The sequence below is a fragment of the Dermochelys coriacea genome, chromosome 2, assembly GCF_009764565.3.
Source record: "Dermochelys coriacea isolate rDerCor1 chromosome 2, rDerCor1.pri.v4, whole genome shotgun sequence".
Taxonomy (NCBI): domain Eukaryota; kingdom Metazoa; phylum Chordata; order Testudines; family Dermochelyidae; genus Dermochelys; species Dermochelys coriacea.
Genome location: NC_050069.1, coordinates 257977328 through 258001404, shown reverse-complemented (window position 1 = coordinate 258001404; position 24077 = coordinate 257977328). Strand labels below are relative to the sequence as shown.

Genomic DNA, 24077 nt, shown 5'->3' with positions numbered 1-24077 from the left:
AGTAATGCTTTTTAATGCTACTCCATTTTCCCGGTATTCTCACCAATCCTTTCAGCCTATATTCCTTCACCCTGAGGTGTCTCAATTCTTCATAGACAATCTTTCTTTCTGTGTAATTGTTCATGCATTGCCACAACAGATGCTAAACTGTTTCTTATACTTTGAATATGTCTCACAACCAATCTTTGTGCTTGTTTCATAAATATAAATGACCATTCAGGTTACAGTGACCTGTGAGCACTCTAAATGTAGATACTTCTCTTCTTTTTTAATAAAAGACGTACTTGTGGCACCTTAGAGACTAACAAATTTATTTGAGCATAAGCTTTTGTGAGCTACAGCTCACTTCATCGGATGCAGTTGCAGTTTCCAGATCTAAACATTAAAAGGTTCCATCCACCAAATAAAACCTAGTAGGTGCTACATTATTGAGCAATGCCAGGTTATGCATCTCAATGAACTATTCCATGCATTTGCCATTATAATCAGTTTTCCTGCTTCCCCATAATTCATTATGGCTAATAAGGTCTCCACAAATAATATATGGGCCTTTGAGCCCTTTGCTAACTCTTCCAATTCTAAATTGTCTAGTTTTGCACACGGGTTGTAAAGTTTATAGATTTGTATAAAGGTGCTATTATTCTGCAGAGGAATCTCAACAGTATTGTATCCAAAATGTAAGTTCTGTATATCTATGTCAACATAACTAAGACCTTCCTCCTCTTATTTCTCTTTCACATATGATTACATCGTATCCTGGAAGTCTAAACATAAGTTTTGTCACTAACCATGTTTCTTGTACATGTCAGGTTTGTTTTCCATTTCAAAAATAGTTTTGTTTAATTCCTGACCATGTGTTATTAGACTATGTTCCAGCAAAAAATGTTAGAATCATGTTGTTTAAACTACAGTATTACCTACTACCTATCGAGGAACAGGAAGAGTATCTTTGGATACAAACTGGCTAACCTAGTGAGGCAGGCTTTAAACTAGGTTTGATGGGGGCAGTAGGCAAAAGCCCACAGGTAAATCAAAACATGGAGATCTGGTTGATGGTTCAGAATCCGTGGGAAACATGAGACAAAGGAGAGACCAGAAGGAACACAGAGGGGAAATCAAATCAGTATCTTAGATGTCTGTATAGTAATGCAAGAAGTATGGGGAACAAACAGGAAGAACTAGAAATGCTAGTGAACAATCACACTATGACATAGCTAGAATCTCAGAGACTTGCTCAGGAAGGATAGGCAGGGAAGAAAAGGGGGAGGTGTTGCCTTTTATATAGAAGATGTATACACTTGAAATGAGGTTGAGATGTAAATAGGAGACAAACTTGTTGAAAAGTCTCTGGGTACTGGTAAAGAGGTAAAAAAACAAGGGTGATATCATGGTAGAAGTCTAATATAGACCACCTAACCAGGAAGAAGGAGTGGCTACAGCTTTTTTTAAACAACTAACAAAATCATCCAAAGGACAGGACTTGCTGGTGATGGGGAACTTCAATTACCCAGACATCTGTTGGGAAAATAACAGCAGGGCACAGATTATCCAACAAATTCTTGAAATACATCAGAGGTAAATTTTTATTTCAGAAGTTGGGGAAAGCAAGTAGGGGCGAGGCTGTTCTGGATTTGATTTTAACAAATAGGGCAGAACTGGTTGAGAATTTGAAGATGGAAGGCAGCTTGGGTGAAAGTGATTGTGAAATAATAGCATTCACAATTCTAAGGAATGGTAGGAAGGAAAACAGCAGAATAAAGATTGCATTTCAAGAAGACAGACTTTAGCAAATTCAGGAAGCTGATAGGTAAGATGCCTGGGAAACAAGTCTAAGGGGGAAAACAGTTTGAGAGAGTTGGCAGTTTTTCAAAGAGACATTATTAAGGGCACAAATGAAAACCATCCCACTGCACAGGAAAGAGGAAGTATGGCAAGAGATCACCCTGGCTTAACCAGGAGATCTTCAGTTATCTGAAATTCAAAAAACAGTCCTACACAAAGTAAAAATTGGGACAAATGATGAATATTAAAAAAACAACACAAGTATGTCGGGGCAAAATGAGAAAGGCCAAGGCACAAAATGAGATTAAACTAGTGAGAGACGTATGATAAAGGGTAACAAGAAAATATTATACAAATACTTTAGAAATAAGAGGAAGACCAAGGACAGGGTAGGCCCATTACTCAATGAGTGGGGGAAGACAATAACACAAAATGCGGAAATGGGAGACATGCTAAATGCTCTTTTTGTTTCAGGTTTCAGAGTAGCAGCCGTGTTAGTCTGTATTCGCAAAAAGAAAAGGAGTACTTGCAGCACCTTAGAGATTAACAAATTTATTTGAGCATAAGCTTTACTCATGAAAGCTTATGCTCAAATAAATTTGTTAGTCTCTAAGGTGCCATAAGTACTCCTTTTCTTTCTGTTTCAGTTTTCACCAAAAAAGTTAGTAGCAATTGGGCATCTAATATAGTGAACGTCAGTGAAAAGGAGATAAGATCTGAAGTTAAAATAGAGAAAGAACATGTTAAAAATTACTTTGACAATTTGGGTGTCTTCAAGTCAGTGGGGCCTGATGAAATACATCCTAGAACAGAGGTTCCCAAACTTGTTCCGCCGCTTGTGCAGGGAAAGCCCCTGGCAGGCCAGGTTGGTTTGTTTACCTACCACTTCCACAGGTTCGGCTGATTGCGGCTCCCGTGGGCCGTGGTTCGCTGCTCCAGGCCCATGGGAGCTGCTGGAAGCGGCGTGGGCCAAGGGACATACTGGCTGCCACTTCCAGCAGCTCCCATGGGCCTGGAGCAGTGAACCATGGCCAGTGGGAGCCACGATAGGCCGAACCTGCGGATGTGGCAGGTAAACAAACTGGTGTGGCCCACCAGGGGCTTTCCCTGCACAAGCAGTGGAACAAGTTTGGGATGCACTGTCCTAGAATATGCAAGGAGCTGACTAAGGAGATATCTGAGCCATTAGTGATTATCTTCAAAAACTCAGGGAAGATGGGAGAGATTCCAAAGGACTGGAAGAGGGCAAATATAGTGCCAATCTATGCAAAATGGAATAAGGACCACCCAGGGAATTACAGAAATTCGCAACACCTAGAAGGTAATAAGGTGATATGTAAAAGTCAACACGGATTTGTCAGGAACAAATCATGTCAAACCAACCTAAGTTTTCTTAGACAGGGTAACATGCCTTGTGGATAGAGGGAAGTGGTAGATGTAGCATATCTTGACTTTAGTAAGTCTTTTGATACTGTCTCATCTGACCTTCTCATAAACAAATTAAGGAAAAATATAGCCTAGATGGAGCAAAACCAATCCCAGAGAGTAGTTATCAATGCTTCTCAGTCAAACTATAAAGGCATATTGAATGGGGTCTCACAGGGATCAGTCCTAGGTCTGGTTCCATTCAATATCTTCATCAGTGATTTAGATAATAGTGTAGAGAGTACACTTATCAAGTTTAGAGATAATGCAAAGTTGGGAGAGGTTATGAGTGCTTTGGAGGATTGAATTAAAATTCAAAATGATCTGGGCAAACTGGATAAATGGTCTGAAGTAAATAAGATGAAATTCAATAGGGACAAATGCAAAGTACTCCACTTAGGAAGGAACAATCAGTGGCACACATACAAAATGGGAGATGACTGCCTAGGAAGGAATACTACACAGAGGGATCTGGGAGGTCATAGTGGATCACAAGCTGAATATGATTTAACAGTGAAACACTTTTGCAAAAAAAAAAACTCCAGCATCATTCTGTGATGTATTAGCAGGAATGTTGTAAGCAAGACACGGGAAGTAATTCTTCTTTTCTACTCCATGCCGATTAGGCCTCATCTGGAGTATTGAGTCCAATTCTGGGTGCCACATTTCAGGAAAGATGTGGGCAAATTGGAGAAAGTCCAGAGAAGAGCAATAAAAATGATTAAAGGTCTATAAAACATGACCCAGATTGGGAGATTAAATAAACCCAGGTTTTCCAGTCTGGAGAAGAGAAAACTGAGAGAGGACATGATAATAGTTTTCAAGTACATAAAAGGTTGTTACAAGAAAGAAGGAGAAAAATTGTTCTCCTTAATCTCTGAGGATAGGACAGGAAGCAATGGTCTTAAATTGCAGCAAGAGCAATTTAGGTTGGACATTAGGAAAAACTTCCTAACTGTCGAGGTGGTTAAGCACTAGAATAAATTGCCTAGGGAGGTTGTGGAATCTCCATCATTGGAGATTTTTAAGACCAGGTTGGACAAACATCTGTTAGGGATAGTCTAGTTATTATTAGTCCTGCCTTGAGGTTAGGGGACTGAATTAGATGACCTATTGAGATCCCTTCCAGTCCTACACAACTATGATTCAAAATGGCATGAATGTGATTTATTGAGCGATTGCCTATATGAAAATATTTTTCTGACATTTTGGGTTTTTTTATTCTTTCAGTCTTTTCCTCTGTAAAGTGCAATTGATCGTTTATATCATAAATGCTATAAATTTCTCTTTGTCTACAAACAGTACATCTTCATCTCCATATTCATGGAGCACAGGCTGAGGGAACTGGGATTATTTAGTCTGCAAAGAGAAGAATGAGGGGGGGATTTGATAGCTGCTTTTAACTACCTGAAAGGGGGTTCCAAAGAGGATGGATCTAGACTGTTCTCTTTGGTACCCCATGACAGAACGAAGAGTAATGGTCTCAAGTTGCAGTGGGGGAGGTTTAGGTTAGATATTAGGAAAGACTTTTTCACTAAGAGGGTGGTGAAGCACTGGAATGTGTTACCGAGGGAGGTGGTAGAATCTCCTCCCTTTGAGTTTTTTAAGGTCAGGCTTGACAAAGCCCTGGCTGGAATGATTTAGTTGGGGATTGTTCCTGCTTTGCGCAGGGGGTTGAACTAGATGACCTCCTGAGCTCCCTTCCAACCCTGATATCCTAGGATTCTATTCCCCTTAAATTATCTTTCCTTCCCTGAACTGCATGTTATTTTACCAGTACCTCTTTTCCCTCAGGAGCATTTTCCTCCTTCTCCACATTCCACTGTAAATATGTTTTGGTTGCTTTTGCATAGGATATTTAATGGATAGTTTTAGCTTTCTCTATCTATCTATCTGTTCTGCTGCCACTAGGGCCATCAATTAATCGCAATTAATTCCTGCAATTAACTGAAAGCAAAATTAACAGAGCAGAGGGGCTGGAGCAGCACCAGCCTGCAAGTGGTGGGGGGGCTGGAACAGCCCCAACCCACAGTTCCCCAGAGGATGAGGGGTTTGGAGCCACCCCAGCCCACAACTTCCTTGGTGGCTGAAGCCCCATGCCCCAAGAGGCATTGGTACTTAGTTACTTAGTAGCAGGTATATATACACAGTACATGAAAAGATGGGAGTTGCCTTACCAAGTGGGTGGTCAGTGCTAACGAGACAATTCAATTAAAGTGGAAGTAGGCTATTCTGAATAATAGAATACCAAGGGAGGAAAAATCACTTTTGTAGTGGTAATGAGGGTGTCCCATTTCAAACAGTTGACAAGAAGGTGTGAGTAAGGCAACTCCCATCTTTTCATGTACTGTGTATATATACCTGCTACTGTATTTTCCACTCCATGCATCAGATAAAGTGGGTTTTAGCCCACAAAAGCTTATGCCCAAATAAATTTGTTAGTCTCTAAGGTGCCACAAGGACTCCTTGTTGCTCTTTGATCTTGTCTTCTCTAGGAAAATAAAGCATGTTCTTAACTTGGGTTAGCTAACACATGGCAACTTATATAAGGTAAAATCCTAGGGATACCAAGGCAGCTTTTAATGTTAACACATTAGCAGGTCTATATAAACCCTAGCTTCCCACATAGTCTTTATCTTGACCAGCTAATATATGTGAAGACTTCAGACTGCTTGGTCATCACTAGGATTTCACCTCATATTAGTTATTATGTTAGCTGACATGAGTTAAGAACATGCTTTTTGTTTTTTTCCTAATGAAGATACACCTTTATGGAGACTGTAGAAACTCCATTGGAGTAAGCTAAGTGCCATAATATTACAATATTTCATGGTTTCAAATTTAGTTTTACCTAGAAAATCCTATTGGATATAAATGCAAAGATTAAAATAGTTAGAAAAATGTGCACTATTGTTAAAATTGGGGCTTACATTCTCTCGACCAGTGCTTTCCAGATTCCTGCAGGGTTCAGGGGGTAAGTCTGATATAACACAGAATGCAAGACAGGTCACAAACTTGCAAAAGAAAAAAACATGTTAGAAAAGTGCTGACTTTCCTTTTTGCCGTGCTTATGTGGGGCAGTCAGCACTGATTTTGAAAGTTGTTTGATTTTTTTTGTAATAGCCTTTGGGGTCACAGTTAATCAAATCCAAACAGCCAACTCTCTGCTGTAGTGATTTTCCTATAAATAAAATTTGACGGGGAGAAATCAAATACCTTTGAAATCAACAGTAGAATATTTAGACAAGTTGTCTCGAACTGAGTACTGACTCCAGCCTTGCAAATCGTGGCCAAATATCACACAGCTTGACAGCCTAATCCTCTGAATAGATATCTAATACTGTGTAAATCTGTGTCAGGAGGACAGCAGCACCTGTGATGGATTTCAGGGTGACATTTTTGGCACTCTAGAGAAACTGGTAACCCATTCTGAGCTGAAACCTGGTCTTACAGGATTTGAACAATGCACCTTTTGCCTTGAGCGGAGGTGGACCTATGGCCCATAAATCTGGGGTTGAGGGAAGAAGAGAATAAAGCACATGTACAGCAGAGGCACCATTTCAGATTTTGCTTTGCTTTAACTATGACTCCATGACTATTTAGGCACTTGAAAACTCTAGGTTTTTTTGGCAGATAACTTAGCAATTAGCTAACAGGAGCCCTGTATCTAATTCCATTATAAAAGAAAGAAAATTAAATAAATATTAGACACACTCAGCTCTAATAACAACATGTTCTGATATCTTATGGCAAGTCAGTTAAGGGACACTGGTTAGGTTTAAAATTTTAATGTATCTTCTTACTTTATTACTAACTGTTGAGAGAGAGACCCCATCAGGACTCCTGGGTTATATCCCAACTCTGGGAGGAAAGTGGGGTCCAGTGGGTTACAGCAGGGAGCAGATACGTCTGGGTTCTATATAAGAACATTAGAATGGTCATACAGGGTAAGACCCAATGGTCCATCTAGCCCAATATCTTGTCTTCCAACACTGGCCAATGCCATGTGCTTCAGAGGGAATGAACAGAACAGGCAATCATCTAGTTGCCCTGTTACCCACTGGCAAACAGAGGCGAGGGACATGCAGAATATGGTATTGGATCCCTGTCCACCCTAGCTAATAGCCATTGATGGACCTATCCTCAGTGAACTTACCTAGTTCTTATTGGAACCCTGTTATAGTTTTGGCCTTCACAACATCCCCTTGCAAAGAGTTATACATGTTGACTCTGAAGAAATGCTTCAGAGCATTCAGATGCTTTTGTGAGCATCTGATGAAGTGAGCTGTAGCTCACGAAAGCTTATGCTCAAATAAATTTGTTAGTCTCTAAGGTGCCACAAGTACTCCTTTTCTTTTGTTTGAAATCCTTTGTAACTCTTCACAGTCTGCTATGGACTTAATTATTTTGCGTAATTTTGTATCATCTGCAAATTTTACCACCTCACTGTTTACCCCCTTTTTCAGATCATTTATGAATATGTTGAATTTGTACCTCTCTCCATTCTCACCTTTTATTCCAACCCTTTGTTTCCTATCTTTTAACTGAAGTGCCTGGCAGTGCTTTCAGGATCATCTAAGGATCCTTAATTTACTTTAATGATAAGGCTTTTGTTACCTTAATCACCCTGCTTCTGTTTACAAAAAGAAAAGGAGGACTTGTGGCACCTTATAGACTAACAAATTTATTTGAGCATAAGTTTTCATGAGCTACAGCTCACTTCATCAGATGCTCATGAAAGCTTATGCTCAAATAAATTTTTTAGTCTCTAAGGTGCCACAAGTCCTCCTTTTCTTTTTGCGGATACAGACTAACACGGCTGCTACTCTGAAATCTGTTTATAAACAAATTCCCTGCCTCAAAGGCTGTGCTTCTCACAGCTTCTAAGGTCCACATATCACACTCAAGCTGTTGCAATTCAGAGCTCAGTCCGGGGCTAAGGTGAGTAGATCTCCTCTACAAAACTCAGGAGGGGCTAGAGTCCTCCCCTGTCCCCCACCCCCAAATAGCACCCCTGAATTGTGGGAGACCTGAAAACCTGTCAAAAGTTTTGCTTGTAATTCATCTGGGTAAAGATAACAAGGGGAAAGGATTGTGGTTGCACTGCATTTTAATGATTTTGTTGTAAAAATACATTTTTTAAAAAAAATGAAAGAGCTGAACTTTTAGCAAGTGTGTTGGTAATTTAGTTTCTGTTTTTCAGTCATCTCTCAACCTATTCATAATAATGCACACAGTTCTCTTTTTCATTCACCTCCCCCACAGGCAAACAACTGTGGACAGGGAACTCAAGGACTCTGCAGGACTAGTGTCATTGTCTGGCTATGCCAGACAAAAGAAAGGAGGCACCAGGTGTGGTTTAATTAGGCTGCAACTTTATTCACTTAAAATATCTGGGAGTACCTGGCAACAAATTGTACAGTACAGGAAGGAGGAGGGTCACCTCCCCACTATGCCAGACATAGGAGCCCCAAACCCCTTCCTCAACTCCTTTAAAGGGTGCTAGGAAAAGGAGGGGGGTCGCTTCCCCTTGTATGAGATGGAGAGGCCCCAAAACCCCTTTACTCAGCTCCCTTAAGGAATGATTTCCTTCAAATCCTTTTCCAACCCGTGTTATCCAATACCCATATTCCTCCCATAGTACCTGTGTAATGTCCACAGACCCCAGTCATCAGCAGGCAGGATCAAACCTGGGGCCTCTGGAGCTTAGTGCATGAGCCTCTACCACATGAGCTAAAAGCCAACTGGCTGTTAGCTAAGGCTGTAGGAGCAGACTCATTTTTTCTCTCTCTGTCTCTAAGTGGTCTCGGTGCCACTAGATGGGACAGAACACCACACCCTGGAGGTCTGTGGGTTACACCTGCACTGGACATCCACCACAAGTTTTATGTAGTATGTTGCAACATTATAACCTAACCCTCTTACTCCACCCCATTGGGCTCAGACCAGCTGTTGGCAAGGTGAACCCTCCCCCCGCCCCCCCTTGGCCAATCTGTCGGTGAGGGAAAAATTCCTTCCCAGCTCCCCACAAGGAAAAGAGCAACTAGCATAATGTCCCCACCAAGTCAAGGGGGAACCTGGTCCTTTTGCCATATTCTGGGTAGGTGTATACTGCCACCTTGATCCTCATAAAGAGGGCCTCTGCAGGGCTGCATGGGGTATAAATATCCTCCCACTCTTCCAGTCAGCAGGGAAGGCAGTGCAGTTACTTTCTCCTGACCTGAGCACAACTGCTTCCTGCCCTTCCTGTCCATCCATGTAAACTTTCCCCCTTCTTCCCACCTGTTGTAAGAAATTCTTAAAAGAGCAACACCCCTTTACTCCCAGCTAGCTGGACAAAAAAAAACCCACTTGCATGAAGCTTGCAGCAGACACATTATCAGTATTAAATTTTCCAAAGGGGGAAGGAGTAGAAATATAGACACCTTCTGAAATTCCTATTGGGGCAGTACATCTCATGGGGCTGTGTATCTATGCTGTACTAGAGTCCTTACTATACAGGGAATACCTCAGTCATGCCAATTATGTTACAAAGTTGAGAGTCAACAGTTGAAAAGCTATTTTATATATGCATGCAGCACATGTGCCCAATACTATGGGCTGAATCCTACAATCCTTCCTCCTTCGTTGGGCAACATTCCCATTGAAGTCAATGGGTGGAGTGAATAAGGACAGCAGAATTTGACTCTGTGTAATGCAGTATAAAGGTCCAGATTTTAACCACAATGTTCAAGAAACTCAAAGTAAAAGGCAAACAAATATTAAATGAACATTTACAGTGCTAGGCATGAGCATGAGAGTGTGTAAAAATGAGAGACTGCTTGGCAATGTAGTGCACTATGGTTATAAAGGTTTCAGCAGACCGAGTTTTGGTTGGCTACATTAATAATGAATGGTGAAGACAATACCAGGCTAGACAGAGCATCCCAAATGAGTGTCAGTAAAAGCTTTATACCACACTAATCCTAATGCAATTCAGAAATGTTACAGAGAGTTTTAAATGTTTTTCATAGGCCCTCCACCTGTAAAAGCCAGGCTGCCATAGTTAATCATTAACCCCAAGTGAGCAAGCCTTAGAAAAGGAGAGAAAAATATCACTAATTAATATATGGAACCTATAAAAATTATCTACTTAAACCTAGCCTATGTCTGATTTGTCTACCTAGTAAGCTTCTATACCATGCTTATCACCATGGTACAGTAGCATTTATTATTAGTCTTCCTTCCACTCCAGCCACAGGAGCTGAATCAGTGAGGTGAGTTTGCCTGTTGCACCATGTTAAAGTGTGTATCAGTGGCTACTGCTCTGTGCTGTACACCAGTGCTTCTTCCAGCGCAGCTGTGCTGATTTACACCAGCTGAGAATCTGGCCCATTGTGTCTGCCCCTGGCACTATTAACTCCAGGAGCTGCTACCCTACTGCTGGCTGTGTCTAAAAGTGCAATAGAACCATTAATTTATAAAAAATTAAAACACTGAGTGCATTGTACAAAGATATTTAGAGATGATTACTGTCTGCTCTGCTTTGTGTAGTTAAATGACTAAGCTTACAGGAGTATGGATGGCCCGGGGGTTAGGATGCTAGCCTGTGACTTAGACAACATGGGTTCAATTTCCTGCTCCATCACAGACCTCCTGTGTGATGTGTTTCTGGTCTCCTCTGTAAAATGGAGGTAATGGCACGTCTCTCCATTACGGGGCTGGGGGGGAGATAAACATATTCAAGACTGGAAAGCACTCAACTATTACAGTAATAGGAGCCATATAAGTACCTTAGATGGACAGGAACAAAGGATTTGTCAGGGTGAGCAATGCACATATTCATGCAGGTAGTCAGTAAGATCTCAATTCCTGGCAATAGAAAAGGTTGTAAAGATGGAACAAAAATTAATCTGTGTATTTTACTCTTGAAAGTCAGAGAGATGCTTTCAGTGTATGGGAGTAGCTTCCTTTTTCACTCCCTGGTTAGTAAGAATTCAGGCTGTGAATATCAACTGTGGCTGTAAAACCCATTTACTTCGTGTTTGTTCATCTGATGAATAATCTCAAATTCCATTCAATCTGCACAGATTTCAGTTGTTTGCCTGATAGCAACAACTCTTGATTATGACCAGCTGGGCACTATCAAATCTCTCAGAACACTGAGGGCCTTGAGGCCCCTCCGAGCCCTATCCAGATTTGAGAGCATAAGGGTAAGGGTATCTTTTAGTGTCTATCAAGTATGTGCACCTTTAATGCTGAGCACCTTCTAACTTTCCTTACAGGAAAATAACATAGAATCTTCTCTTTTAGGTGCTGTGTGGGGCTCCAGATAACGGTGAAAATGGAAAGAGTCATACAAATTATATACATAATTCTTTTAAAGAGTCCATAATAAACTCAGATCCAGTGTCAGGTTAAGGGGAGATTTTTTAAAATCAGTATTTATGATTGATAATTCAGTAGACAATGGCAATCTTAAAATCGTCTATCATATTAATAAATCATTGGATCTTGCAGGATCTTAAAGTGATTCATTGAGAGAGCACTAAATTGTAGCATTTACATGATTTAATAATACTTTTAATGATAGATGCACACACACACCTCTGTCAGCTGTAAACTAAATAAAATGTTGGTGCCGCAGATTTGTATTTGTAATATCCTCTTTTTCTGACCAAAAAGCTCCTGTTGACATTACTAGGCACCTGTGTGCTTTGCTAGTGGGAAATAGACTCTATTTCTATGAGTTTACATTAAATTGTAAACAAAGGCTTTATATTCTGAAGGCATCATGGAAAGAATTGTGTATATATCTGGATGTTAAAACGTCTTTTCTTTCTGCGTTGATCTAATTCAATGTCTCCCATTTAGGGTATTTCGTCATTGTCCCACTAACAGGTTTTTTCTTTTCAGGAGGGAAAGGCAGAAGAGAAGTAAAATGGTAGGATTGTGCTAATAGTTTGGACTTTTGCTTTATGTCTCCATTCAGGTCTCTTTAATAAGCCTCATAGCTAACTCACTTGGATACTCCGAAATGGGTCCTATTAAATCCCTTAGGACTCTCCGAGCTTTGAGACCATTAAGAGCATTGTCACGATTTGAAGGGATGAGGGTAAGAGTAAACAAAGCAACCATCGAAGCCCATCTGTGTGAACATCAAGCATGTAAAAGGGTCATATTTCTTTGGTTTTGTTTTCATTATGACTGCAAAGGAAATGAATGATAATGCCGTGTGGAAAAAAAAACCCTCCATTGTATTGATTGCATTAATATAGCTGCAGCTTTTACTCTCTGGTGGATTTCATGATAAGCTAATCCCGCTGCATAACTTGTCATACTATGTTTTAAAAACAACTTTTTGGCTGAGGTAACATCTGGCTAACAATTGTCTCTTTAATTATGAAGCACATCAGGGAAAATAATTTTGCTATAGATTTGCTCCTGCCTCCAAATATTATTAAAATTAGAATAAATCGCAAAGTTGTTGAGGACTTTTTCACTAATAAAGAAAATGAACATTAGAGGCACACTGTATATGGAAAACAAATGAGCAAATTCACAAAAACTTTCCTCTAAAGTATTTGAATTTTAATATAGAATGCCAGGATTAGCATTGTAACCATGTGACTTGTGTTCATTGTACTATCTTGCATGTCTATCCTCTCCCATTTGCATTTGCTTGAATGTATGGATGTATCCATGAGTATCATATATATTTATTTGTGCTTGATTAGCACAGCAAGTACAGTATGTTTAAGTATCTGGATTTGGGCTTTGTTTTTTAAACAATTTTTATTATGCATGACTATCAAATGATGATAACTGCATTCTGTACAAGTCAAGGGTACCATTAATACTGTAGATCTCATGGCAAAACAAAGCAAATCTCTGTATGGCACAACCTGTAACACTTGGGAGTATATAAGGTACCAACTTAAACACCATTTCCAAGATTTCTGATTTAGATATATGTAAAATTACATCTGTCCTATGTGGAGAAACCAAATCCCTAAAATATGTCAAGGAAAATGGTAAGGTGTTAATAATAAAATGAATTTGGAATATGGCTTCTTTTGCCTGTAGGTTGCAAGTTCAAATTCAATACAAGTCACTAGCGATCAAAAGTCTATACAGTTCATGTGCAACAAGTTGGTGGTTTCAGCTGAAGTCCTAGTGGTCCAGTTTCCATATCATAATCATACCATAGTAAGACAGCCAGAGGACTGAATGAGCCTAGAAATTGAGCTAATCCTATAAGTAGTAAGTACATTGGTGGAGCAGTGTGGGGCATCCAAATGTGAACTGTTTGGGTTCAAAACACAGCACTCTTCTTAGTGAACCCATACAATATCATATTTTAAAGAGTATTCACACACAAAACAGTGCATAGGCTTAAGCAGCCAGATCCCCAGCTGGTATATATTGATGCAGCTCTACTAAAGTTAATAGAACTACTTCTGTTTACACCAGTTGAGGATCTGGCCCCATATTTTTATTAAGTGTGGGTTGTGCCATATACCCAGCTTCACCTACTACAGGCCACATTGCTTTACCACATTCAGGAGCCCTAGCAGGAACAGAGCAAACATGGCACAGCTGAGAGGGATAAAGATCTGATCTAGACGCATAGTTGCATCAGTTTAGCTAAAGGTGTGATTTGTCCGTGGATATCTTAAATTAATTTAGACCCAACTTACATTGGTTTAGCTTAAGTTGGTAAATATACAAGCTCAATCAAAACCCATATAGCCAGTTTTAAAGTCTTATAAGAATATCCATACATGAGTTTGTATCAGTTTAACTAAATTGTTGTTAAACCTAGCAACTTCCGTATGTAGACAAGTCCAAAGTATGGGGCATTTGAGAGGCTGAAAAACTGAGAGAGTAGAGAAATACTGAAGGAAGGCTGGTGGGATGTTTACTGAGAGCTGGAGAAGTAGTTGATTTGCTATAAACCTGCAGGAGAAGGCCATTTACTATTGCATCAGTCCCAGAAATGCTGTTCCTAAAATGCGCATACTCAGGGGTATCCCAGGTTTCCTGACACAAAGTTCTTGTTCTCCCTACCCCATAGGTATAGTTGCAATGTGTACAGTATTTGTGCCTCCTTTTTCTGAGCTATCAGAGATACTGAATTAGCTTGTAAATTATGATAAAGTATAATTGAGAATACGTGCCACTGGAAAATCAAATTATTATATTTTTAGCATGTCTACCATACTTACCATGGCTAGGGACAGTAAGACCTTTCATTATTAGGAACACATATGCTCCAGAATGCACAAGGAAAATTACCAGAGGAGAGAGATATTAAATAATGTTAATGTTGAGACGCAAACGCACAGAGTAAGGAGATAATAATAGTTTGTGTTTGTATAGTGCCTTCAGTTGAAGAGCTCAAAGTACTTTGCAGAACTAAGGTGTAAGCAAGAAAATTCTCATAGGATGCTTCACTAAACTGTATTGTGCAAAGGCTTTGAAGTCAATTGGTCCTGACTAAAAGATAGAGAGGTAGACCTGTGATTTGGGGCCAGTGAATTGGAGGCATTGATAGGTTTGGAGGCATGATGTCTGCAGGGTCCAACCCAGAAAAGGGCTCCCTGATTGCATGGCAAACAGGGGCTTGTCATGACTAGACTTCAGAGTGGCCAGGCCCCATGCCCTCCACATCCTAATTCTTCTTATCTGTCAGAGGGCTGAGTTCCAGTGCAGGCAGAAGAAATCCTTAGCTTGCACCAGCCCAACAGAGAGTTCTAGGAGTTAGGAGAGAACTACCTTCTGGATATCCAAAGAGAAACCCTGTGGAGGGGACCTCCCCCAGGGAAACTGCAGCAGAGCCTTCTGCTGGTGCCTAGGGGTAGCCTAATGGTGCATACACAGCTGCCAAAAACTGTGTGACTGATAGATTTCAAAAAGTAATTGTAAATGAGCAATTGTTATCCAGTGATGTAATGTTTCTAGTGTGGTCTCAGGGATTGGTTCTTGACCCAAATCTATTCAATATCATTATCAATGACCTGGAAGAAAATATAAAATCATTGCTGGTAAAGCTTACTTATGGTACAAAAATTAATGTAGTGGTAAATAATGTTAAGGATAGATTAATTATAACAGAGTGATCAAATGGGAAACTGGGCTCACTTGAACAACATTCATTTTAATACAGCCAAATACTGCATACATCTAGGAACAAAGAAAATAGGGCACACTTGTAATATGGGGAACTGTATCCTGGAAAACAGTGGTTGAGAAGGGCTTAGGGGTCATAGTGAATAATCCACTGAACATGAGCTTCCCGTGTGATGTGATTGCTAACAGAGCTAATGTGATTCTCTGAAGATAAGCAAGGGAATATCAAGTAGGAGTAGGGAAATGATATTACCTCTTAATACAGCATAAGTGAGGCCATTACTTAAATACGGACATTCTGGCATCCACATTTAAAAAGGGACATTGAAAAATTGGCAAGGGTTGGAAAAGAACTACAAGAATGATTCAAGGTCTGAAAAACCTGCTTTACAGGGTGGGATTTAAGAAGTTCAATCTATTTAGCTTATCCAGAAGAAGGCTAAAAGGTGACTTGATCACAGTCTATAAGTACTGACAGGGGGAGAAGAGTTCTAATAGTAGAGGGCTATTAACCTAGCAGACAAAAGCATAATGAGATTCAGTGGATAAAAGCTCAAACTCAGCAAATTCAGACAAGAAATAAGGCACACATTTCTAACACTGAGAATAATTAAACTTTGGGACAATTTACCTAACAGTGTGGTGGCTTCTCCATCACTTGAAATCTTTAAATTGAGATTGGATGCCTTGCTAAAAGATATGACCCTAGATCAACCAAAAGGCATGGGCTTGATGTCAGAATTACTGGGTGACCTTTTCTATGGCCAGTACTATACAGAAGATCAGACTAAATGTTCATAATGGTCCTTTCAAGCCTTAAAATCTATTGGGCAGATCATCAGCTGGTGTAATTGTCCATGAAGTCAGTAGAGCTATGACAATTTACTTAAACTGAGGATCTGCCCCATTTGAATTGGTGAAAGGAAATGTTGAAGATTTAGAGCAGTGGTTCTCAAACTGTGGGTCAGGACCCCAAAGTGGGTCGGGACCCCATTTTAGTGGGGTCACTAGGGCTGGCTTAGACTTGCTGCGGCCCAGGGCTGAAACCAAAGCCCGAGCTCCACAAGCCGAAGCCTGAGGGTTTCAGCCCTCTGTGTTGGGACTCAGGTTACAGGCCACCCCAGCTTCGGGCTGAACCCTTGGGCTTCAGCCTTGGCCCCCTTCTCTCCCCGCCTGGAGCAGTGGGGCTCAGGTGGGCTCAGACTTTGGTTCCCCCTCCTGAGGTTGTGTAGTAATTTTTATTGTCAGAAGGGGGTTGCCGTGCAATGAAGTTTGAGAACCCCTGATTTAGAGGGCCATTAGATGCTAGGTAGGGCATTGGGTGGCAAAAGGCTACCCCCAACAGAAGTTATGGGGAAGGAGGTTTCAGGCATGGGTGATATTAATGAGAATGCAGTGTTATAAAACCATCTCTTATAGATGACTTTATTGTATACATTATTTCTAGACATAACAGAAATTTGGTCCTTAGTTTTGCAATGTTTGCGTCTCAACTTTAACATAAATTCTTAATAGTTTTGTCTGTTTACATATTCCGGTCCTTAATCAGCTGTCACTTGCACTGATGTAAATTAGGAGTAGCTCCTTTTAAACAAGTGGCATTATGTTGGTGTAAAATCAGTATAAATCAGAGGAGAATTAGGCCCTTCATTAGTAATTCATTCAAAGAGGTGTTTCATGATTTGCTTCAAGTCCTGTGTCATATTGTGTTATCTATAAGCCACGGAACATAATTCAGCACAAGGAAAAAAGGAGAATGCATGCGTGACCATCATTTGTATTGTCTAACTTGCATGATTGTGTTCTGTTCCTATGCATGATCATTTGCACAGTAATTGCTCTATCTCTAACAGCCATAATGTTTTCCTCTCTGTCACACATAGTATAGTTGCAGTAGTTTGGGGCCAGCATGGTTGGACATTGAACAAAAACATCACACTAAAGAGCAAATGAAAATTATTAAGATATCCGTTCGGGTAGTATTCCAATGATCATTTGCTTTGTAAATTATTTTGCATCTTGGGTTACAAAGTAAAGGTTGGGTTAAAACTATAAAGTTAAGAATGCACTAAATCTAAAAGTGAAAGATAAAATTAGCAAAAGGGACAGTAGTTGTAAAAAGTCTGCATATTGCAAAAATAAGTACACAGTCTTGCAAAAAATTTGCTCCTTTCAGAAATGTGCAAAATATAGTTCCAGGACTTGAAAGAGTTATGTAATTGTTAAGGCTGTTGATTAATCGCAGTTAACTGATGCAATTAACTCAACAAAATTAATCATGATTAAAAAAATTAATCACGATTAATCACAATTTTAATCGCACGGTTAAACAATAAACTAGCAATTGAAATGTATTACATATTTTGGATGTTTTTCTATATTTTCATATATAGAAAATGTATTCTTTGTTGCAATTGAAATCAAAGTGTATATAATTTTTTATTACAAATATTTGCACTGTAAAAATGATAAACAAAAGAAATAGTATTTTTCAGTTCACCTTAAACAAGTACTGTAGTGCAATCTCTTTATTGTGAAAGTGCAACTTACAAATGTAGATTTTTTTTGTTACATAACTGCACTCAAAAACAAAACAGTGTAAAACTTCAGAGCCTAAGTCCTCTCAGTCCTACTTCTTGTTCAGCCAATCACTAAGACAAACAAGTGTGTTTACAGGAGATAATGCTGCCCCCTTCTTATTTACAATGTCACCAGAAAGTGAGAACAGGCATTTTCATGGCACTTTTGTAGACAGCATTGCAAGGTATTTATGTGTCAGATATGCTAAACATTCGTATGCCTCTTCATGCTTCAGCCACCATTCCAGAGGACATGCTTCCATGCTGATGATGCTTGTTAAAAAATGTGTTAATTAAATTTGTGACTGAACTCCTTGGGGGAGAATTGTATGTCCCCCGCTCTGTTTTATCTGCATTCTGCCAAATATTTCATATTATAGCAGTCTCGGATGATGATCCAGCACATGTTGTTCATTTTAAGAACCCTTTCACAGCAGATTTGACAAAACTCAGAGAAGGTACCAATGTGAGATTTCTAAAAATAGCTACAGCACTTGACCCAAGGTTTAAGAATCTGAAGTGCCTTCCAAAATCTGAGAGGGATGAGGTGTGGAGCATACTTTCAGAAGTCTTAAAAGAGCAACCCTCCTATGCAAAAACTACAGAACCTGAACCACCAAAAAAGAAAATCAACCTTCTGCTGGTGGTCTCTGACTCAGATAATGAAAGTGAACATGCATCAGTCCGCACTGCTTTGGATTGTTATTGAGTAGAGCCTGTCATGAGCATGGACGCATGTCCCCTGAAATAGTGGTTGAAGCATGAAGGGACATATGAATCTTTAGTACATCTGGCACGTAAATATCTTGCGAAGCCAGCTACAACAGTGCCATGAGAACACCTGTTCTCACTTTCAGGTAACATTGTAAACAAGAAGTGGGCAGCATTATCACCTGAAAATGTAAACAAACTTGTTTGTCTGAGCAATTGGCTGAACAAGAAGTAGGACTGAGTGGACTTGCAGGCTCTAAAATTTTACATTCTTCTATTTTTGAATGCAGTTTTTTGTACATAATTCTACATTCTATATAAGTTCAACTTTCATGATAAAGAGATTGCACTACAGTACTTGTAGGTGAATTGAAAAATGCTGCTACTTTTGTTTTTTTACAGTGCAAATACTTGTAATCAAAAATAAATATAAAGTGAGCATTATACACTTTGTATTCTGTGTTGTAATTGAAATCAATATATTTGAAAATGTATAAAACATCCAAAAATATTTAAATAAATGGTTTTCTATTATTAACAGTGTGATTAATCACGATTAATTTTTTAATCGCTTGATAACCCTAGTAATTGTGCATTTTCTTCAATGTACCAGAATAAACTACCTGCTCTAAATGTGTGAAATCATTTTACTGTGCTCTTTTATCTTTTCCAGAAATACAAAGGTAATGGTGAAATGAATTTGATATTATTGGCTTGTCAGAAAATTGGGCACTAATATGATAGAAAACAAGAACTGGCATTTTCCATAACCAGATTCACAATTGAATAAAATTTCATTTTTGCAGATCGATATCACTTTGTCTCAATTTCAGAAATATAAACTGAGAAGGGGAAAGGCTTAGTGTCTGCATATCAGATTCTAATCTTGAAAGCATGAAATAAACAAGGAGACAAATTCATATAGTAAAGTCTGGAATCTGTAGAAAGGTTGCCAGTTTACTTTGCATTGGTCCTGCAAATTAGTGAGAGCACCTAGAGTAGCTGTGGATATGTAAAAACTGTACAAGCCGTTAATATAGTGTGAAAGAATACACTTTGTGACAAAGATTTTTCTCTGGAAAATGTCTTTTGTGGTATGCTTAGCATGCATCAAAGGCGTTTTCATTTTGGATGGTGGTTTAGAATGCTGAATAACATATATATGTATATATAAAAGGTGATTGTTATATTAGCCTTATATTTTGGAGTGCATGTTGATATTGCTGAATTTTTGTGGTGACTATAGAATGCATATTGTATATTCTATTTGCATTGTTTCAGATCCATATTGCAAGCATTGACTTTTGTTCCTATGCCAATTGTTTATAAGTACTTTAAGTGACTGGGTCCTTTCCTATACAATATTTATATGTTTGGTTGTATACATGGGTTTGCACACTAATCCTGCCTGGAGCTGATGGGTCTCTGCAGAAAACAGAATTATACAGAGTTTGGTACAGTATCGAGTGGGATGATGTGAGTCAGATATATATTAAATCAGGGTGTGTTGGCTGTTTTAATGCTACGCACTGTAGAGATAAGAGTAGTAAGGAAAGGGATTAAATTGTAACAGTAGATCCTACATATTGGCGGTCAGATATCCTCCATAGCTTCCCTGCTCCAAGAATTTCAATGACTTTGCTTTCTCACAGTAATAGTGGCTTCCAATCAATTGTATCTTTGACAGATGAGACACCACTGGATCAATTACTACTCAGATAAGCAATACCCTTCATAGTTAGGGTTAAAATTTCAGGTATTGTGAAGGGGGCCTGAGTTCAGAAAGAGGTTTAGATACTTTACTGCTTAGAAGGAAGTCTCTCTTCCTCTCTCCTGGTCCCTTAACCATTGTGAGAATATTTGCTGTGCCCCGCTGACCTCTGATTATACGCTTAATACATCATTAAACATAGGGTCCAATATGAAGCAGGGAGACTCCTCAGTGGTACTGCTACTTTGCCCAGTTATGAACAACAATTGGTTGCATGGGTGAGATACTGATAATTATTTTTTAAGATACAAAAAAGAAGAGTCTAAAGTGTTCTTAAATTTTTCAAAATAATGAGCCAGATCTTCAGCTAGTTTTAATCCAGTTTACATCATCTGAGGATTGGCCCAGTTACTTTAGTGTATAAAACAGCTACTTAGGGTTGTGTTTATGTGCAGGCCTGCAGTAATTGTATGTTTTTCTTTTATTTCACTTATTTAAGGTGGTTGTGAATGCCCTGTTAGGTGCCATCCCTTCCATCATGAACGTTCTGCTCGTCTGCCTCATTTTCTGGCTCATTTTTAGCATCATGGGAGTGAACCTGTTTGCAGGAAAGTTTGGGAAATGCATTAACAAGACAGCAGGAGATATGCCTTTAGACTCTAAAGTTATTAATAACATGAGCGAGTGCATAATCTATAACGTGACAGGCAATTTTTACTGGACAAAAGTTAAAGTCAACTTTGATAACGTTGGTGCTGGTTACCTGGCTCTTCTACAGGTGGTAAGTACTATCAAAAACACTTGTTCTTGTTAGGTAGATATCCAATGGTCAAGTCATATGAGGTGCTGAGTGTCGCCAGCGCTTACTAAAATCAGCACCTCCTAGGATCTGACTCCAAACATATGCATTTTGATGGGGTAATGATTTATACTTTTGCTGATGAATCCATCTGATAAATATTTATTGTCGTTTCTTGTTTTAGGCTCAGATTAGGAGTTTCCAGGGATATACTCCATGCATCACTCTTTTAGAGTTATCCTGGGGGTGCTCAAACCCCAAGGGTGGATTTGAAACCATTTTCTTCTTCTTCTTCCTGTTTGTAATCCAGAGCAAAATTGAGTCAGAGTTCCTACAATGAAAGTAGCACTGTGTGAAGGCATATGTGCCAGGATACAGTTTATTGGCTTTACTGAACCTGTGCTGGATCACCAGTGTTCCAGTTAGACCTTAAGTGAAAAGGGCCTGATTCTCCTCTCATTTACACCTCTGTCAATTGGCAGTAACTCAGATGAAGTTAGTGTAGTTAATACTAGGAATTCAGCTCAAAGTCGTTTACTAAAATCCTCTGACCACCTAGTAAAGAAATCCCAAAGTTGTCATCCAATGACCACTGGTGGTCTGCAGAGGACATGCTGTAGAAATCTGGCTGCTCACATGATGCTGGCTCCTCCTTCTCCTCTCTTCCTGCTGCTAAATTTACTTAAAAATAGCTAAATACCATGAAGCCCAGATCCTCACCTGCTGTAAATCGGAGAAACTCCACTGAAGTCAGTAGAGCTTGGCCCTTTTATACCAGCTGAGAATCCTGCCTTTCATGCCTTCCGGATAATGCTTTTTCATGTTAACCCTACCTGTAGTTGTATGAATGGGAGAGGAAGTGATCCAAAATGGGATACAAAATGGGAGACAAGGTATCTATATGAGACAGTCTCTATTAAAATGCTGTCAACATGGTGGAAAAAGTTTGAACCCTCCTTGATATCCTAGCATCCAGATATACTCTGGAGTGATCATATCCAAGCTTCATTTAGTTCTTCTTCAAGTCGTGTCCCTGTGGTTGCTCTGCTTCAAGTGCGTATGCACCTCTTGAGCCTTTGATCGGAGATTTTCTGCTAGCAGCATCCTTTGGGCTCCATATGCATCCTATATATCCTCATGCCACACACCAAGGCTGTAAAAGACTGTGCTGTAAACCACCCTCATTTCCTTCTCAACTACTTCAGCCTGAGACAAAGCCCTAGCGTATCGGCTTTGAGCGTGCCATGGCTCAATTCTTGTTTATAGTTTACTACTATTTAGTATTAGATACAATAGTTGTTAGTAGATAAGTAGTGTGAGGATTAACTTTGTTCCTCTCTCTTCCTTCAGGGAGCCTTACTCTCTGGCAGGGCATGCCTGGCTCTTCAGGATTCAAATATTTCCTCTCTTGTCAGGAAGCTATTCTGGTTAGCAACAGCCACTCTAAGTGTGTCTGCTGTCTGGAAGAGTCACACATCTCCCAGAAGTGTAATATCTGCCTGGCCCTTAAATCCAGGAAGGAGAAGGAAGTACCAGGAGATCAAGTTGAGGCTGCTGCTGATAGAGCTCTCCCTTTGACCCACTTCAGAATCAGGTCAGGAGAAACTCCTTCTGCCCCCACCCCAGAAATCTGTCTCTGGGCAGATCCAGCGCTCCTTTGACCTCCGCACATATCTTCCCATAAGAAAGGGAAGATTCTTGAGGCTTCAGTGAAGTCTCCCAAGAAGAGGAGCTTTGACTCCCTCCCATAAGGAGTCTGCTCCCAACAGACCTCAGTCCCCTGCTAAGTGCATGGTATCAGAAGCCTCAACCTCTCGGCTTGGTACCGTCGAGGTGAAGGACTCTCAGAGATCCAAGGAGAAACACGGCTCTGACAAAATCCTGATACTGTCTACAAGGGACAAAGAGGGTAAGGATAAGCACTCCTCCACACCAATACCATTGTGCACACCTCCATTTTTGGTACCTCTCCAGTCAGGACCATGGGAACTGTGCAAACTGAAGCATCAGACACTATCAGTGCCTACTTCGGTATGCTCTAAGAGTATCATCTCCTTCTGTTGTCAAGCACACCACCACATCGGTACCAATCCTCCACTCAGTACCACAGGAATTTAGATACTCAAAAGACTTATCAGTGGTGGATGACCAAAATCTCCACTTTTCATGGGTACTGAAGACCTCTCAGTACTGAGCCCCTGATCTCCAGACTACCGTCACTCTCCAGTACTTCCAGACTTTCCACCTTGTTCTATTAGTACCCCCCAGTTGGAGAATATTGAAGAGGAAGACCTCTATTCAGTCTCTTCCATCTCAGTGCTGGGTTCTCCTACGCACCCACACAGGAACTGATTCTTTGACACGTTTAGGGAAGATCCTCATGCATGTCACCAAGGTGATGGGACCAACCATGGATGCCATCCCCTCTCCTTTATGGACTCCCCCAGTGGCTATATTGGGGGTCCCTGGGCTGTGTACCAACAGCAATTTGCCAAACCACCAGCTCAGACACATGGGGAAGCTAGAGATATTCATTCCCCTTCTTGCCAACTGAGATCCCAACATGAGGAGACATTTCAGGAACAGGAAGATAAAGAAGACACCTCTCAAACTCCTATCTCTTTATTGTCTCCAGATGAGGCCATTACACCTCAACTACCATCCATGGCCAATGATTTCCAGCAATTTCAAGACCTTATAAAGCAGGTATCCAACGCTCTTCAAATACCACTCAAAGATGTCAAGGATTTGCAAAACAAATTATTTGACATTTTACAATCAGCAACACCCACAAGATTTGTATAATTCATTAATTAGGTGCTCTTGGACCCAGCAAAGATTGTTTGGCAAACACCCATTACCTTTTATTTTCCACACCACCACTCCTGCCGCATGTCATTCTCTGGTGGTGGATGCAGTGAACAAGCAGGGTAAGCAACACTACTACAAGTCTGCCCTG

The 24077-nt window shown here is 40.0% G+C and overlaps 1 protein-coding gene across 5 annotated transcripts in view; it reads left to right on the top strand.

The window, feature by feature from the left end:
• The window catches only part of LOC119850826 (sodium channel protein type 5 subunit alpha-like), a 320846-nt gene that overhangs the window by 279611 nt on the left and 17158 nt on the right, over positions 1 to 24077 (top strand). For 4 of the 5 annotated variants that reach the window (XM_043509704.1, XM_043509702.1, XM_043509703.1 and 1 more), the window contains 2 exons: positions 12179 to 12301; positions 20819 to 21100. In XM_043509704.1, coding sequence (XP_043365639.1) covers positions 12179 to 12301; positions 20819 to 21100 — 405 coding nt within the window. Of the gene's footprint in view, positions 1 to 11276; positions 11400 to 12178; positions 12302 to 20818; positions 21101 to 24077 lie in introns of all 5 variants that reach the window. The other variant, XM_043509706.1, reaches the window with a different exon arrangement.